The following is an 18,377-nucleotide window of genomic DNA, read 5'->3' on the forward strand; positions in this document are numbered from 1 at the left end:
CATATTAAAGTAGAATTACATGCAAAACTTTGTTTTTGTTTAGTTTAGGATATGGTGGAGAGGAATTGAAATACCTGTCAGTTTTTATTTCTATCTGTGTCCCTGTAAGAGAGATTCATCCTCTTTATTTGTCATGTCTTCTGTTATCATCAAAAGTGAACATGAAAGAAAAAGAAAAGAAAGAGGCTCCATTCACATTTGGCGTTTTGGGATCTCGAGCAGAATCGCTGCTATTCTGCCCACAATCTCAAATCGCACTGCAATCACAAAATGCATGTTGGGGTACCATTCATTTTCAATGGCACCTAAAACGTGGTGATGTTTTGCCACAATAAATAATGGCAGATTGCAACACACTAAGCTTGTCGCTCAAAATGGAGCAGGAGCTTCTTTTTGGGTGCCAACCTTCACGTGCTACAGTTTGCTGCACGATTTATCGTGTGATAATCGTAGTAAAACCCCACTGCGTTTAGGTGCCATTGAAAATTAATGGCACCCAAATACGCGTTTTGGGATTGCAGTGTGATTTGAGATCTCGGGCAGAATCGCAGTAATTCCCAAACCATCAAACGTGAATGGAGCCTAAATTTTGGGTTGACACCAGAACAGGAAGAGAGGGGAAATCTTCCAGTAATGACACCCTGCAATTCCCTCACTTTGGGAATTCCCTATCATTTCCTGTTTGGGCTATTGGAGAGGAAGGAAAGGGAAATCTACCCAAGGGCAAAAAAACAAAACAAAAACCTGACAGGGGCTCTAATCCTCCCTAACTCTCCAAACTGTCTGTCCAAACTAAAAAAAAAAAAAAAAAAAAAAAAGTTTGCCTTTAGTTTTACTTTAGGATTGTCATCTGTTTTAGGCATGATATCTAAAGGAGTTTGATTGTTAGTGCTAAGGGTGAACTTACACTTAAAGAGGAAGTAAACCCTCCTCTGCAACTTTTACCTATAGGTAAGCCTATGATAAGGCTTACCTATAGGTACTGTAAATATCTCCTAAACATGCACCGTTTAGGAGATATTTACCTTACATGCAGCTAGTGACATCACTGGCGCATGCGCTCTGAAGGAACGGCCGCTGGTGCCGTTCCTTCAGAGCCCCGTGCCGTGACCGTCGGCTCCCGCACGCGGGAGTGACGTCACCGCGGCTCCGGCCAATCAGATGGCCGGATGCCGCGATCCCGGAAGACGGGCGACTGAACATGTCGCCCGTCATAGAGGTAAGCGGGCGGCACGGCGGGGGCTCGTTTTAAGGTAAGTATTTCATAATGAGCTAGTATGCGATGCATACTAGCTCATTATGCGTTTCTCTCAGGTTAAAAAAAAAATGTTTGGGTTTACAACCTCTTTAAAGCGATTAAACCTTTTTTTTTTTTTTTTTTAAACTAAAATAAACATATCATACTTACCTGCTCTGTGCAATTGTTTTGCACAGAGCAGCCCCTACCCTGCTTTACTAGGGTCCCCCACTGGTGCTCTAAGCTTTTCATCTTCGGCAAGTGCCCCCAGGGAAAGCCACCGTCCATGGGGGCACCCGTGCGTTCCAAGTCGTCCAGTCTGCGTCTGTTGACACAGATTGGGCGACTCGGCCCTGCCCCCTCTCTCTTGTGACAGCATTTGATTTACAGCAGCCGGAGCCAATGGCTGCCACTGCTTTTAAATTTGCCCAATTTGGAGAGAGACAGTGGCGAGAGCCACTGCTGTCGTGCACATCGCTGGATCGGCTCAGATAAGAAGAAGGGGGGCCTGGGAGCTTCTGCAGCACTAAAGGTTTTTTGTTAGCTTTTTAATGCATAAAGTACATTAAGGAAAAAAAAGTGAGGCTTTAGAAACTTTAAGGCTACGTTCACATGTCTGCGTAGCGATAGCGGGCAGAATCACCGCGATTCTGCCCGCGATCCGGAAATCATTGCAAATCGCAGGACGCCTGTGCGTTGCCCGTGATTTGCAATAGCACCCCAAACGCTGTTCGATGTTGGCGCGATTTCCGCCTGCCGAATTGCGGTAATATCGCGCAAAAAAAATTGCGGGACGCATGACGCCCCAAAGAAACTCTTGTACCTTTTTTGGGTGTCATGCGTCCTGCGATTTCTTTTGCGCGATGTTACCGCGATTTGGCAGGCGGAAATCGCGCCAACATCGCACAGCGTTTGGGGTGCTATTACAAATCACGGGCAACGCACAGGCCTTCCCGCCATTTGCAATAATTTCCGGATCGCAGGCAGAATCGCAGTGATTCTGCCCGCGATCGCTACGCCAATATGTGAACGTAGCCTTAGCCTGGGTTCACACATGTCTGGTGCGAATTGTATGTCTGTTTTCACTGCTGATAATAATTAAAAAAAAAAGAAGAAAACAATTGTTTAGCGGTTTAGGTGTGTTTTTGATGCGGTTCTAAATTCTAATTTTGCAAGGCTCAGGACTAGATTTTTGTCACAGCTGCATTTCCAGTGCTGTTCAATACATAGTAGAAGGAGAGCAATCCGTGCTGAAATCTGAACTGAACACGCGATTCAGAAGCGTTCTCATAGAACTTAAAAACCTGGAATTATCACCTGAAAACGCACAGGACTAAATTCGCTCTGCGGATGCACTGCATATATGTGAACAGCTTCAATGAAAATCAATGTTATTTCACATGTCATGCAAATCAGATGCTGTTCAAAACGCATCCAGTTTGCATATATGTGAATCGAGCCTTTACTGAGAAGACAAAATCAAGATGCCAGCCATTGAGCACGTGCTGTAAAAAACAAGTTCATGTCAGCTCTGCTTTTTTCTTTCGTAGATTTATTTCAACATTACATGTATTCCAGAGTTGTTTGATACAGCATAGTTTTATTTGAAATGTCATTTTAGTCCAGGTTCAAATCTGTGCGGCTCACATTTTATTAGAATGGGTTGCTGTACATTCGTCTCCCTTAGGGGAAAAGTCCCTGACCCTTTTTTTAAGAACGCGGCTGCATTTTGGGTGCGTGAACGCACGTGATTTACATGGATTCCCACACATTGCAATAGTGTGAACTGAGCTTTACTTTATAGACCAGGGAAGAATATTTTCAGGTGATATATCTGTATATATGTTCCTTTCCAGAGATATCTGTCAACTGACCCATCGGTGGGATAGAGAGCAGATCCTAACCAACACATTGAGGGGACGGAGCTATCAGCACAGCTGAGACTACCCAGCACCTTGAAGAGGGGTGGAGGTATTGACACGACTGATCTTACTTAACATAGAGTCAGAGGAGCGGAGTTATCGGGAGGGCTGATCCTACCCTACCCAACACATGGAGGCATGCGATCAGGAAGCAGACAGTAAGCTCTGTGAAAACAAGCCAGGTAAAGCATGGGCAGCCGTTATTCTATATGCCATTACTGACAGGGGTGCTCAGTGTGTTGAGGGTTCAGAGCATTGTCATTGTATCAGGTAAAGGGAAACTCCACATTCGCGGGTAAAAACAATATAGCGTATAAAATTGCGACACAAATCATACTGTACTTGAATGTTATTAAACATGACCTTTCCTATTCAATCTACAGCTGTTGTAATTTTCTGAAATTGCAATGCAATATGGCTACCTGGAGTTGTTCTGTACACAGAATATGTACTTACCACACCCTAGAAACATCATTTTCTGCTTGTGTGATTGACTCACCAATTTTCCCAGAAGTCTGCCTAAGATACAAGACAGATTTCTGGCATCCCCTGCAACAAAAATTTCATTTTTGGTGAGATACTCCCATTAGGAAAGTGTCTCAAGGGGTGCAGGCCCAGTAGCTTTCCTCATTAGAGCCCTGCAGCTGCCACAGCTGACAGACCATTATGAAACCACTCCCATTAGACTCACTCAGCACAGAGGAACAAACAATAATTTCTTCAGAATAACAAAAGGTAGGAATCTGCAACAGAGTTTGTTGCTGCAATGTACAGAGATCATCCAGAGGGGAGTTTTTGTGTTTTTTTTCAACAAAAGTGAAGTTACGCTTTAAACTTGAAATCCGAATGTTACTTGGATAGGACAATACTACAACTTATAGGGATGTGCTACCCACTAGTTAGGAAAGCAGCTCTAACAGAAATGTGTGGGCTGAAATCTCTGCACACTTTCTGAAGACATGTAACTCTAGGAGCCATTTCACACCAGACCCATTGTGGTTAGTTGAGCAGGTTTCCCCATCACAACCACAATTCAATATCAAGGGAAATAACTTGGAAGCAATTTGTGTTGTCCACACCTATGCCCTGCCTTGCACTAAAATGATGGATCATTTTTGTGCAGCACATTGTTGTAGCAATACTATACATTGCATTCTAATGCAACACGTCTGCATGTGATTGCATAGTACAAATACATTTTAACAAAACAAAAAGAGTTTTTGCTCTTCCTGCTGCCGCCTGGCACCTTCTTGTCTTTCTAAACTACACTCATCCAGCATCTATGAGGGAAGTAATGTCCCATAACGTTATTATTGGAAATAAGCACACAATATAACATTATTATTGGAAAAAAGCAGACTCTGCCTCAATCCCTTACAATAACACACTTTTATGCATCTAACATGCTTTATTCTTCCACTGTGGTGTGAATGGGCTCTAAAGGCTCGTACACAACAGATTCATTAGCACTATGCTGGCAGTCATTTTCTGAGCAGCTCCGACTCATAGAAGTGGTTTTCTAGGCAGTCACTTTACACCACAGTGTTGAAGTGGTGTGCACCAAAAAAAAAAAGCGTGCTGTATGCAGTATTTTTCAGTGCAGTGAGTTGTTGCAATGCAAACTACTTCATTGGAACACCTCTGCGGTAACTAGTAGAACCGGATTGAAATGTCATCTATGACAATTTAGTAAAGTTCCTTAAAAAGAAAGTAAACGCTGGGATCAGTACTTTGTCTCCCATCATACACCAGCATCCATGCTTTTAGTACAGCTCGCTGTTGTGACGAGGCCTTAAAAGAACATGTCACCAACTTAAATGTGGTGGCTGCATATGTTTTCTTTTTTAGGGTCCTTTCACAGAGGTGTGCCTCACTTTCCGTTAAGGCTGAGTTCACATAGATGCAGGTGCAGTTCCTTGCATGCATCCCTGTTATCCGGTTCAGGTGAAAATCAGATCTGAATTTTTGCCTGAATCTGCACGTGAACCGGACCCAAAGACGCACAGGACCCTTTTGGAATGCAGAATGTGGACCGTGGACCTAAACCCGCCCCTGACGTGTGACCGGGCAAAACTCGATCCAATGTGAACCCAGCCTGAATGGAGGATAAGTGAACAGAGCTCCTGCTGAATTGGAGCAGATTGGGATAGATGTCACTTTTGTGACATCTGCGTGTGTCCGTTCAGTTTTTTTGTCCACATTTTGACAGAAGACTGTGGCGGACCCATGTTGGATCTATGGGCTTCCTCCAAACCATCTTGTTTAGTTCCGGAAAAATTGAGCACTTTAACCTTTTTTTTTTTTTTCTGGACCTGGATGGAGAAAAGTCTGTCTACAGTACATCTGCCTGCCCATATACCTGCATGGAGCTCCTGGAAAAACTGACAAGTGGGCCTTATCCGAAAGCCTGTGTGAAGCGGGCCTGCAGAGGCAGCTGGACAAGAGGTATACACAGCAGAAATTACCTTACCTGTCACATTTCGTGGGCAGTACCACTGCCAAACACAACACATTCAAGTGAATGGGGCTGCACAGTGGTTGTGGAGCAGTAATTCCATTCAAGCAGCCAAATTAGCTGTAAAAAGCAGACCACTCAGTCTTTTTTCTGCCATCACTTTTCTATGAATAAAAGCTGCTCATTGTAAGCATACCTGTCAGTGTTAAATAGTTTGTCTCAACCCTCTAACTGCCACTTTTGTCGGACAGCTTGGTCTGCTAAAGGTAGATGAAAAAGAACAGACCGACCAAGTAAAAATGAAAGAAAAAAGCATAAAGTTATTGTATACCCTTATTTATTAAAAAAAATAAATAAATAAACATGTTCTACTCTGTGCAATGGTTTTGTACAGACCAGTCTAAATCCTCCTCTTCTCGTGTCCCTCGCTGCCGCTCCTGGCTCCTTCCCAGCACCCAGTGCTCGCCACAGCAAGCCAATTGCTATGGGGGCACTTGTGCGGGCTCACTCCATCCCCCACTCCCCCCCCACTCTCTTTTTACTGGCTGTGATTGACAGCAGTGGGAGCCAATGGCTGTCTCCGAGCCTATGAGGAGGGAGTGAGACGCTGCTCTTGGGCACAGTGCTGAATCGAGATCAGGCTCAGGCAGGTATAAGGCGGGGGGCTGTGTTTACTTTTTTTACCTTAATGCAGAGAATGCGATAACCTTCAGCCTTTAGAATCACTTTAAAAAGAGAAAAAATCAGCCATCGCATCTAAGATATTGTAAGAGGCAAGCAATATAATTCCAACTTTTGGTTTAAGTTTTTTAACATTGCTTTAACTGCTAAATTCCACAAGCTGACACTTCAGAATTCTGATTTTGGTCATACATGTTATAAACCGGCTCTTCTAAATGCACAACTTTCTGTAGGGAACTAAAGGAATGATTTACAATATATCAGTGCACCCAGTATGCTACAATAAGCAATAAAACATTTGTTTTTGAATTACTGTATATGTGGAGTGGAGGTTGGTTTACAATCAGTACTGTATTTCGTAGTCTTTTTGAAGGTAGGGTGAGCTTTTGGTTTTCCTGACAATTATTGCTTTGGGAGGTAGAATTATGTGGGTGCTTTTAACTGTGAATCTACTGGTGGTTTACACACATACTGTTTTTGCCAATGGTAACTTCAGTTTCAATATTATTTTTTGATTTGGGCTTAGTTTGAATAGTCTATGCTTGTGACAGGTTTACTTTAGGTTGTCAAACCCTCAGTTTTTAAAGAGGAAGTAAACCCTCCCCTGTAACTTTTCCCTATAGGTAAGCCTATATTAAGGCTTACCTATAGGTACTGTAAATATCTCCTAAACATGTACCGTTTAGGAGATATTAACTTACATGCAGCCCGTGACGTCACTGGCGCATGCACTCTGAAGGAAGGGCCGCTAGTGTCGTTCCTTCAGAGTCCCGTGCCGTGACCGTCGGCTCCCGAGCGCGTGCGCGGGAGTGACGTCACCGCGGCTCCGGCCAATCAGATGGCCGGATGCCGCGATCCCGGAAGACGGGTGACTGAACATGTCGCCCGTCATACAGGTGAGTGAGCGGCACGGCGGGGGCTCGTTGTAAGGTAAGTATTAGCGATGCATACTAGCTCATTATGTGTTTGTCTTTCAGGTTGTAAAAAAAAAAAAGTTAAATGAGTTTACAACCTCTTTAAGCCCCTTTAGCAGCTGATTTAATCACTTAATAAAGTGCTGTCCAAACTGTTTGCATACTCAATTATTATACAGGATTTATATAGTGCCGTTTCTTTCTTTAAATCCTTGCCTATGTTGCAGCTTAAGCTGGTACCATGACTGCTGTTTCAAGGTGGCTCCTTTCTTTTGCAGCATCCTATGGCATCTATCTTGCATGCAGGGACTAAGTGATGTCTCCCTACACTGTGTGCATCACTAGAAACACACAGCCCTCTAACCTAGGATGGTAAGGCACTTCCCTGCTAACCCCCATTCTCCAAGCTAACAGACTGGCATGAGACTACACTGTCCAATGTTAAAGGAGTTGTAAAGTCAGAAGGTTTTTAATCTAAATGCATTCTATGCATTAAGATAAAAAGCCTTCTGTGTGCAGCAGCCTCCCCAGCACCCTCTAATAATTGAGCCCCATCTCTATCCAGCGATGTCCACGAGTCCCTCGGCCATCTGGGACTCTCCCTCCTGATTTGCTGAAACACAGCAGCGGCGCTATTGGCTCCCCCAATCAATCAAATTGAGTTAGCCAATCAGGAGAGAGAGGAGGTGAATGGACACATGGGGCTGCAGCTTGGGTCGGGTGCCCCCAAAGAAAGCTGCTTGCTGTGGGGGCACTCGTCAGGAGGGGCTAGGAGCAGAGAAGAGGGATTTAAGAAGAGGAGGATCCAGACTGCTCTGTGCAAAACCAACTGTACAGAGGAGGTAAGTATAATGTGTTTATTAAAAAAAAAAAGACTTTACAATCACTTTTCAATGAAGATCAGACGTTCAGGGAAGCAGTGCTAAAACAGCAGGAGCCAGCAACATTGGAATTTCTAAACTGCAAGTGCTAGGTTAGGAATATTGACAAATAGTTCACTGGGGGATCTTTATTTTATTGGGCTCAATGTGTCAAGCTTAAAAACATTGAGGATTTATTAGTACTTTAAATCTCAACTATGGGCAAGCAGCTAAATATACATTTTAAATGCATATATGTGAGTGTGTCTTGCCTACCAAAAGATTTGCAACTTTATTTAGCCAACAATGTGACGGTATTGGATTTCCCTTGTGGTCAAGTAGTGCAGTAAGTTCTAGGACATCTCCTCCTCACTATCTTGGACAAATAAGGAGTAGCGCTATGCAGAGAAGTTAACTTTCTCTAAAGCTGGCCATAGGCAGAGCAATTTTCTTTGATTGAAAAACAGGTTGAAGGAAAGAAAATCGCTCGATTCCCCCATCAACACAGTCAGTGTTGATGAGGGAATCCTTCCTGGGGAGCCATTGGGGTTGATTTACTAAAGGCAAATAGACTGTGCACTTTGCAAGAGCAGATGCTCCAGAGCTTAGTAAATGAGCAGAAGGTCTACTGACTTCCATTATCCAATCGTGCAAACAAAACAAAATGCTGTTTTTTTTATTTTCCTTGCATGTGATTGGGTATTCTTTGCAAAGTGAAGCATTACCTCGTTTACTAAGCTCTGGAGTGATTGCACTTGCAGAGTGTAACTGCACATTGCAAATTGCACAGTCTAGTTGTCTTTAGTAAGTCAACCCCATTGTGTTCTCCTGATGGAGGGGGGGAAGCTGTCCTTGCCAGGAAAACATAGTGATTACTGCTAGCGGCTATTACTAATACGAATAGCCGCTGGCAATAATTACATGTAAAATCCGACAGGGTGGTTGTACCCAGGTCGATCAGCCTGCCCATACATGGTTCGAATCTCACCGGTCCCTGCTGAACCGGCCATGATTTGAACAGTCTATGGCTGACTTAAGTTCTCTTCTCTCAGCAAGCTCTCAGTGTTAAGACTAAAGCTGGGTATACATGTTCAGTTTTTATTTTTATTCAACCAGTGTGATGCATGGATCTCTACCATTGAGCTTTTATATTCTGCCAGGGGGATCTCCTGCTGAACCGGCCGACTTTCAGGTATGTGTGTACCAGGCTTAACAGAACTGTAAATTGCAGTTTGTGATTGGCTACTAGCTGTTCTGTTGTACAGGGGATCACATAAAGCTGATATAAAGGCCGTTCGGTGTATTTGTACGAGTTGTCTTCAAAAACATGTTTTAAAGCGGTAGTAAAGTCATTTAAAAAAAAAAAAACAAGGCCCCCCCCCCCCCACAATCGAATGTCATAATGTGCTAGTATGCATTGCATACTAGCACATTATAAAAGACCTATCTGTAAAACGGATCCCTCCAGCGCTCCCGCTGTTTGGAATAGCAGAGTTCCCGCACAGGCACACAGGAGTTACAGCCGCAGCACAGCGCTCTGACTGGACGCCACATTTAAGAGTGTCGTCTATTCAAAGTGAAGTGCAAATGTGTCAGTGACATCACTGGCCGCTACAGATAGGCATATCTCCTAAACGGTGCATGTTTAGGATTACCTGTATGTACAACTGAAAAAGCGGACTTTATTAAATACAAACTCTGTTATTTGGTGAGTGCATTCAATAGTAACTTTTGGAAGTCAAGGAAAGAATGTAAATATATTTGTTTTTTACTATTATAGAATCATTATTCTACTAATGTCAATTTTTACTTCTTTTAAGAGAGCTCTAAGATTCTGATTCACCTTCTGGAAGGAAGTGCCTTTGTGTGGAATGTAGAAGATGCTCGAAAGATACGGGAGAAACATGGCCTAGTAGGGAAACTTGTAGGAGCTTTGGTGAGAAAACCTCAGCAGAATACACGTCTGGGCCTTCCAGTAGAGCTTCTACCTGAAGAGACCAGACTGCTGATAGAAATCGGGGCAGCAACGCTTGTACGCGGATGCTTCAAAGAAAAGGAACATGCAGAGCCCAGTGATTTATCTCTGGTTTGTATTGTAACATTATAAGACCTATGTTCACCTTCAAAAAAAACAAAATAAGCACAAAGAATACCTTCAGTGTGATGTGTCCCTAGTGCTTCTGTCTTCTAATTCATTAGTAATCCTCCTTTTGCAATGCAAAGTGTATATCGTGTGTAATGGTTAAAACTAGGGATGCACTAATACTGGTATCGGTGTCGATCCTGAGTATTCTCACGAATACTTGTGAAAATGTTCCCCATACCGAAACCGATACTTTGCAGTGCGTTTTGCGTCAATGCAAATTAATGATCTCAATCACACTGCAAAGTGCATGCAATTTAAACAGGAATGTGGTGCGATTCCTGCTCAAAACACATGCCGTTTCCTGCACCGCTCCTGTATGAATCCAGGCTTGTCATACGCACAAGAACGGTGTGGGAAACCTCCCTGCATGACCGGCTCTGGCTCCCATCCGACTGTAGACATCTGCGGCTCCTGCCTCTCCCATGGCTATGTCCCCCCTAGTCTCCAGCAATTTGAGGCATCTCCTTCTAGTGCTGAAAGTAGGGACTACAGTGATTCTAATTGGTCAGCACCATCACATGGATGGCACTGACTAATCAGAAGCTGTCTAGCCCATACTGTCAGGAGAGAAAGCTGAGGGGATTTTAAATCCCCAGAACGGTGAAGCTGCATTTCTGACAGCAGGGGATCGGCAATCTGGTACAGCGGGATCAGGGAGGGCATGGGAAGAGGGCCCAGTGGATGTCTCGAACCGCTGGGGGTAAAGGGCCCCTGGAGGCTGGCGGTAACAAAGCCATGGGAGAAGCAGGAGGAGCCGGAGCCACAGATGTCCACAGTCGGATGGGCGCCTAAGCCGGTGGAATCCATTACCTAGGGAGGTTTCCCTACTCCTGTGTGAACTCAAGCCAGGGTTCACACAGTAGCAGTGGGGAAACCACATGCGATTCAGACAAGAATCGCACTGCATTCCTGTTCAAATCGCATGCAATTCTTTGTAGTGTGATTTGCGCACATTCATTTTGTATGGATGCAAATTGCACCTCAAAGTATCATTTCTCGTACATGCTGATAAAAAAAAAAGGGTATCGGTGCATCCCTAGTTAAAACCCTGTTGGGTTTCATGTCTACTGGTGTCCCATTGAGGAGAATTACCTTCACTCCCTGTACACTGTCATAGACACAACAGCAAGTGGGAGGAAGTCCCATCTTAAGACAGTTGTCACTGGAACAGCTGTCCCCATTGGAAGATTTTCTGTCTTATTATTTATTGTGTTAACAACTTAAAATTTTGAATTGCTTTCTGACCTTGTGTCACAGGTCCTCAGGAGCAGTTGAGAGTGTGATTCTCCCTAGCAGGGACACAGACAGAAATAATAACCTGGCAGGGGTTCTAATCCTTGACCGTCTCATCGCAAACTAACAAAAAAACTGTGGCTTTAGATATTTTTTAATTCCGCTGTAGGGTTAATTAATTCCACCATCCTGTGTGGAAAAATTGAAATGTATTCATCTTGTTCTGGTTTTGTTCTATGTATTTTGTAGATTTTTTAATTTTTTGCTATTTTAATGTTTATTTTTATGAAACAAGAAAGATACAGTGATCAATATTGATAACTATTTTCAATTTTTTTTTGTAATTAACCTCAAATAGCTTTGATTGTTTATCAGCAGGACAGCTCAAGTCTTTCCATTGCTTTACATGAGGAGGAGTCTTCAAAGACAGAGGCTGAGACTTTCCAGAACTTTCTTCAGAAAAGCTATGAAGAGCAGCGGCAACTGGCTTTAGAGGAGAAAAGGCGCACCCTGGAAAGCTTGTCAGAGAGTATTAGGAAAGGTAGAGGCAAGAGAAAGAGACGGCCTGGGGAACAAGAAGGTAAGTGCCTAAAAGGGCCACCCTATCAATGCTTATTAAATTGTATGTAATCCCAAAAAATAAACCTCTCCTCCTAGTCTTTTAAAGTTTGAACCACTTTTAAAGTGGTTGTAAAAGTTTTTTTTTTTTTTTTTTACCTTAATAAATTCTTTGCATTAAGTTAAAAAAGCTTTTTTAATGGTAGCAGTTCCCCCTAGCCCCCATAAATACCTACTTGAACCCATTCTGGATCTAGCACTGTCCTGAAGCTCCTCTCCCCTCTCTTATTGGCTTGGCTGAGAGAATTGGCTGCTGTTGCTGTCAGTCAAAACATGTGAGCAGGGGGCAGGGCCGAGCTTTTCTGTGTGTTTAAAGCGGTAGTATACTCATTTTCGGTACTTTGCACAATATAAATCCTATTTGTCCGTATGACATGACTAACCTTTTCTCCTGCCTTTCACTTTTGCCGTTCTCTTTCTATTTAGTTCGTTCGGGTCAATGACGTCACCCGCACATGCTCATTTTTCCCTGATTTTCCGGCAAGCTAATGATGCTGCCAGAATAATGCAGGGTCTATGCCGGGGCTGCGTCATTTCCTCTGCTGGACGCCATGCCCCGTGCTCACGCGAGACTCCGAGGGAGTTGAGCAATTGTGCAGAAGGGCGATAGTGGACAGCCTCCTATTGGCTGTCAAAATGGTTGTGACGAGACCAATCTCGCCCCATTGCATTGGAGGAGCCTGGTTGCCCGCCTGCTGCCTTTGGACTATGGACCAGGCTTTAAAAGACTTTGGCTCCATGGCGATTTGACTGTGTTTGTGGCATCTGAGCGCTGTTTGGATATGTTGAGCGCTCAGATCCAGGCTATCTGGGGATGGGTTGAATGTAGGGGTTCTGTTCAGTAGACTGGGAGTTATGCATTTTTTGTGTCCTTTTGTGTTTCTTTAAACATGTGGCTAATGGAGCCTTGCCTCTCCTGGAAGCTAAAACGTATTCCTGTAAACTGTAAGGAACAGGAAGCCAACTCCTAATATGGGCATTACAGGAAGTTCTGAGGAGACGGGCGGTCTATTGACACTCAGAGTAATGTGTATTGAGGGCTCGTTAGGGAACCATTGTTCTGTGTCTGACTGTTGTGTGCATTGATTGCCCCCTGGGGCTTCTGTCTCCTTGCATTGGTCAAAGCTATCTGACCAATCCCTGTTGACTCGTTTTCAAGCCCTCATCTGCATATACTGGAGAGGACCTTGGTGAGAACTGCAAGTGCTTTGCAATTGACCAATGGGAAGGCGGTTGTTGGGGGAGGGATGTTCCAATTTCTGTATAAAAGTGTGCTCTGTTCTTCCAATAAACGTTGTTGTTCCTGTTTTACCCTCATCTCGGAGCTTTGTCTCGTTATTGGGGGAATCTGCTGCAGGGATTGCTATGGTCTTCCATACTCCCTTGGAGAATCACTAAGCTCTTTTAAGAGCTTGTGTAAGAGCTTGTTCGTGCTGCACTCTCTGGGGAAAGAGAGCTTCACCCACAGGAACCTGGGGCCTTGTCGTTGGTCCAGGGTGGGTAGGAGATGCCAAGACCCTAACCAAGCTGCGGCGGTTCGTGGAGTCTGAAGTGCTTACGGTGTCTGGTGGAGTGCTTGGAGCCCTCGGGAAGCACTAGGAGCATCTGTCAACGGAGGTACCTGCTCAGGGGTGCCCTGTTCCGTAACAATGGTTATGAACCCAAAACGAGGCTTGGTTTCGGCGTCTACTGCGCATGCGCGGGATTTCCGAACACTAGACATAATGTGGGCGGAAATACCGCAATGCTCAGCAGACTGAAACCACAGCAAGGATGGAGGCGCACAACACGACAAAATACAGACTGGAACGGAAGAAATTAGATTTGTAAGGAAAACTTATAATAGATTGTTTTACATGATATTTGATTGCAAATTACATGTTTACTGGCTTTGATCGGATTTACAGAGATCGAAGTGCTGAGTATACTACCGCTTTAAATAGAGACAAACAGCCTGGATCGGGTGTGAGCCAGCACGAGATTACCCCCCTGTGGTTCTCACAGGTAATCGTTGGTAGGGTGCTTTTGCAAGTATGAATGCACCCTTAGATTGTAAGCCCCTTGAAGGTAGGGATTGATTTGAATGAATAGTATATAAAGCAATGTGTAAATTTTCAGCGCTATATAAATGGCTGTAATAAATAAAATACATTTCACATCACTTAATGGGGACACAACATTCCTGTCGGTATTACAAAATAAAATATTTAAATTAAATATAATACATTTGTGAAAACCAACAGCTGCTCTGAGTTCCATTGATAAATAACTACCCAGACAGAGATGACTTGGCCTTTGACAGCTGAGTAGTTTGCCATGATTAGGGACAACACAGAATTTATTGTCGTCAGTCATACAGAGTTTACCGGATTCATAAAAGTACAAGAAGCAAAGCCTGCTTATTGTATCAGCAAATATAGTTGCCTCATGCAGATGTACTACATTGATTTGTAGATGACTGCCATCGCTCTTTTTTTTCTTTGATTTGTACAGAAGAAACAATGGAAACCCCCTCCCTTGGACCTATTAAAGAGCTTGAGAACCTAGAAAAGACTTTCCTTTTCCCTGAGGAAGCCATGATGGTGCAGATTCCAACAGCTAGAACCAATGTGCGCTGTATAGAAAAGGTCGATGTGTGCAAAGCCTCACTAGACTGGCTGTACGCTGGGCAGACGAAGCATGAATTACGGTTCAAGGTTTTCAGGGACCTCTGGCAGAAGGGATACTACCTCACCAGTGGCAGCAAGTTTGGTGGAGACTTTCTTGTTTATCCAGGTATTGTATACACATAAGAAAACAAATTGGGTTGATTTTTAAGAAGTAGAGAATGTTCATTTAAAGTGAATTTTCACTTTGTAAAGTCACTTTTAACCACTTAAGCCCCAGACAGGGTTCGTACGGTCATTAAAAACCTGGAAAAGTTATGGAATTCTGAGATGACACTTTCCAGGCCTGGAAAGGTCATGGAAAAGTACGATTTTACAAATGTTTTGGAAAAGTCATGGAAATCTGGGGAGGAGCGGGGGGGGATCGGCGGGCAGCGGCGGGGGGAGCGGATGCTTAAAACTTTTTTATTGCAAATTAATGTATAATTATTTTATTTTATGCTTGTGCACATTTCCGGGTCCGCAGCAGCCGAGGAGTAGATCATACACCAAGCACCAATCGCTGGCAGCGGGGAGGGCCGGGCCGCGGTTTGCCTGTATGTGACTGGCCAGCAGCAGCAAACCAATCACAGGCGGCGGAAGCGTCACTGGAGGGCGGGCCGCATGAACGCGATGACGCGGAAGGGGGCGGTAACCGTTTCAGTTACCGCACCCCCGCGTCATCACGTTCATGCGGCCGGCCCGCTCTCCAGTGACGCTTCCGCTGCCTGTGATTGGTTTGCTGCTGCTGGCCAGTCACATACAGGCAAACCGCGGCCCGGCCCTCCCCGCTGCCTGTCATTGGTGCATGATCATTTCCTCGGCTGCTGCTGGCCAGTGACCGACCGTAGGGCAAACTGCGAGCACCTACTGTACCAGTCCTACGGGAATGTTAAAAATAAATGTAAATAAATAATTAAGCATCCAATCCTGAGTCGCCTTAGTTTCTGTGAGAACTCTTTTCTGCCTCATGGGACTGTTAGGTTCGGCCTAAGAATAGTAAGCGCCGCATTTTTTCCAGCTGCACCTTCATGACTCACTGCCACCTGAACAGCTTTATTTGGGCAAGCAGGAGCACCACTGTTCTTTCTCCCAAAAGTAAGTGCCGCATTTGTGCACCATCAGATCTGTGCCATCCATACCAGTCTGCCTGCACCTCATGACTGTCGCTTGGGCCTAAAAGATTGCTGTGCTGCATTTTGTGCATCTCACTGTCTGTGCCATCCATACCAGTCTGCCTGCACCTCATGACTGTCGCTTGGGCCTAAAAAGATTACTGTGCTGCATTTTGTGCATCTCACTGTCTGTGCCATCCATACCAGTCCGCCTGCACCTTATGACTGTTGCTTGGGCCAAAAAAGATTAAGTGCTGCATTTTGTGCCATCCATACCAGTCCGTTCACAGTTACAGCAATGCCAGGGAAATGCAGCTGTAAAAATGTATGGCTTCATGACGAAAAGTATGAGAGGTGGCTGGAGAAAGATCAGGACCCGGGACGCGCTAAATGTACAGTGTGTCGTAAAACATTTGACATTTCGAACATGGGAGAGGCAGCGCTGTCTAGCCACGCTAAAGGTGCAAAGCACCAGTCTGCAGCTGCGTGCTCGACAGCTTCCAATCCGATCGCTGGCTTTTTCACCCGTGCGCCTGAAGTGACACCGGCTCCCAGCTGCGGCAGCGGTGCTTCCACCTCATCCTCTGTAAAACAAGGGAACATTTTGAGTCACGCTGTATCCAGAAACGAAACTCTAACAGCAGAGGTACTGTGGGCTCTAAAGGTGGTTAATTCACACTATTCATACAAGTCTTGTGAAGACACAGGTCAGCTTTTCCAGACTATGTTCCCAGACAGTAAGATAGCGGCCAGCTTTGCATGCGGCGAACGTAAGTGCTCATATTTATGTTCAGAACAGTGTTGCTGGACACTTTTATTTTTTAGTTGCTTCCCCTTGATTTATGTTAGATCTCCTGTGGATTACGTTAATCCATTTCTAAGCGGTTCTCAGGGTTTATGTTATGAAACGTCGTTACTGTGCAAGCGTTATTTAAATAAATATTTCATATTCCACTGTACACTACAAAGCTGGTCATTTATATTAGTAAAAATATGCTGGGTGTGACATAGATTTTCTTCTTATTTAACACGTATACATAGACATTTCATGAAACATTAGGTCATGAATATTTACGTGAAGTCATGGAAAAGTCATGGAAAAGTCATGGAATTTCATTGGTGAAAATGTGTATGAACTCTGCCCGGAAGATTTTACCCCCTTCCTGACCAGGGCCTATTTTGCGATTCGGCACTGTGCGACTTTAACGGACAATTGCGTGGTCGTGCGACGCTGTACTTAAACAAATTTGACGTCTTTTTTTCCCCACAAACAGAGCTTTCTTTTGGTGGTATTTGATCACCTGTGTGATTTTTTTGATCATGCGCTATAAACAAAAAAAGAGCGTCAATTTTGCAAAAATAATATTTTTCACATTTTTTTTATATGAAATTCCCAAAAAAAAAAAAAGTAGAAATCAAAATGTTTTAACATTTTAGGCCAATTTGTTTTATGCTACATATATTTGGTAAAAAAAATCGCAAAAAGCGTATTTTGATTGGTTTGCGCAAAAGTTATTGCGTTTACTAACTAAAAGATTTTTGTCATTTTTGAAACAAATACAAGGAGGTTGTAACGGCACTACCTTTAAAGTCAATAAGTGCTATATGAGTGCCAACTTAAATAAAGTGCCAGTATATTAAAAAATATAAAAGTTGGGTCCAAAGTAAAGTGCACTAGTGACTTGTGGTGTGACAAGGATAACCAATTATTTATCCTGGACCCAAGAGGTGCAACCATATAAAGTGCTAATGCTGTGCTGTATATATACTAGATCAATGGAGAAACAGTGGATTCCAAAAAAGTGCAATTTATTGGTGATAAATGCTAATTAACTTCAGCAAATTATAATTAAATACATAAATAAACAAGTGAGTGAGAGGACTGGGAAACAAGGATTTCGGGCACAAATGTTTTTTTAAAAAAAAATTATTATTTTATTCAAAACATATTAAAAACCAAAGAAAAATACAGGCATATAATTGTGTGTTAAGGACCAAACCAGACCCATAGATGGTCTATACTGTGGTGTACCTTAATACGTACAGTTTAGAACAATGGTTTACATACATCTTAAAGTACAGAACAATTAGTAGTCATATCATTCTCGACATGTTTCGCTTTCTTAGGAGAAAAGCTTCATCTGGAGCATATCATTTCGTTTGTCTGTACAGTAATAGTCAGGCATAAATCTCAATTCCGTAGGGGAGTTTTTTAACGAAGAGGACTGTTGTGCGTTTGTGGAAAGCACCGTATTTTGGCACCTATATGAGCATGTAGTAGTGAGGGTAATCACTCCATATTTACTGGAGAGGACGGGAGCCTAATGCGTGTAGCGTGTCCCTTATGGTTGTCTAACCGTCCGTGCCGCGCTATTCCAAACTTGCACACAGTCCTCGCCGGATGGGGTAATGCATGTCATGGCGGCATTACCCCATCCGGCGAGGACTGTGTGCAAGTTTGGAATAGCGCGGCACGGACGGTTAGACAACCATAAGGGACACGCTACACGCATTAGGCTCCCGTCCTCTCCAGTAAATATGGAGTGATTAC

General features: G+C 43.7%; 1 protein-coding gene across 2 annotated transcripts in view; it reads left to right on the forward strand.

Moving 5' to 3' along the window:
• The first annotated feature begins 3,286 nt into the window (after positions 1-3,286).
• Positions 3,287-18,377, forward strand: part of TSEN34 (tRNA splicing endonuclease subunit 34) — a 30,733-nt gene continuing 15,642 nt past the window's right edge. The window contains exons 1-4 of one of the 2 annotated variants that reach the window (XM_082274590.1): positions 3,287-3,341; positions 9,890-10,155; positions 11,824-12,028; positions 14,560-14,841. In XM_082274590.1, the coding sequence (XP_082130716.1) occupies positions 3,290-3,341; positions 9,890-10,155; positions 11,824-12,028; positions 14,560-14,841 (805 nt within the window). In that variant the 5' untranslated portion in view covers positions 3,287-3,289. The remainder of the gene's footprint in view (positions 3,342-9,889; positions 10,156-11,823; positions 12,029-14,559; positions 14,842-18,377) is intronic. The other variant, XM_082274591.1, reaches the window with a different exon arrangement.

This window comes from Pelophylax lessonae, assembly GCF_965119305.1.
Source record: "Pelophylax lessonae genome assembly, chromosome: 12".
NCBI classification, from domain to species: Eukaryota; Metazoa; Chordata; class Amphibia; order Anura; family Ranidae; genus Pelophylax; species Pelophylax lessonae.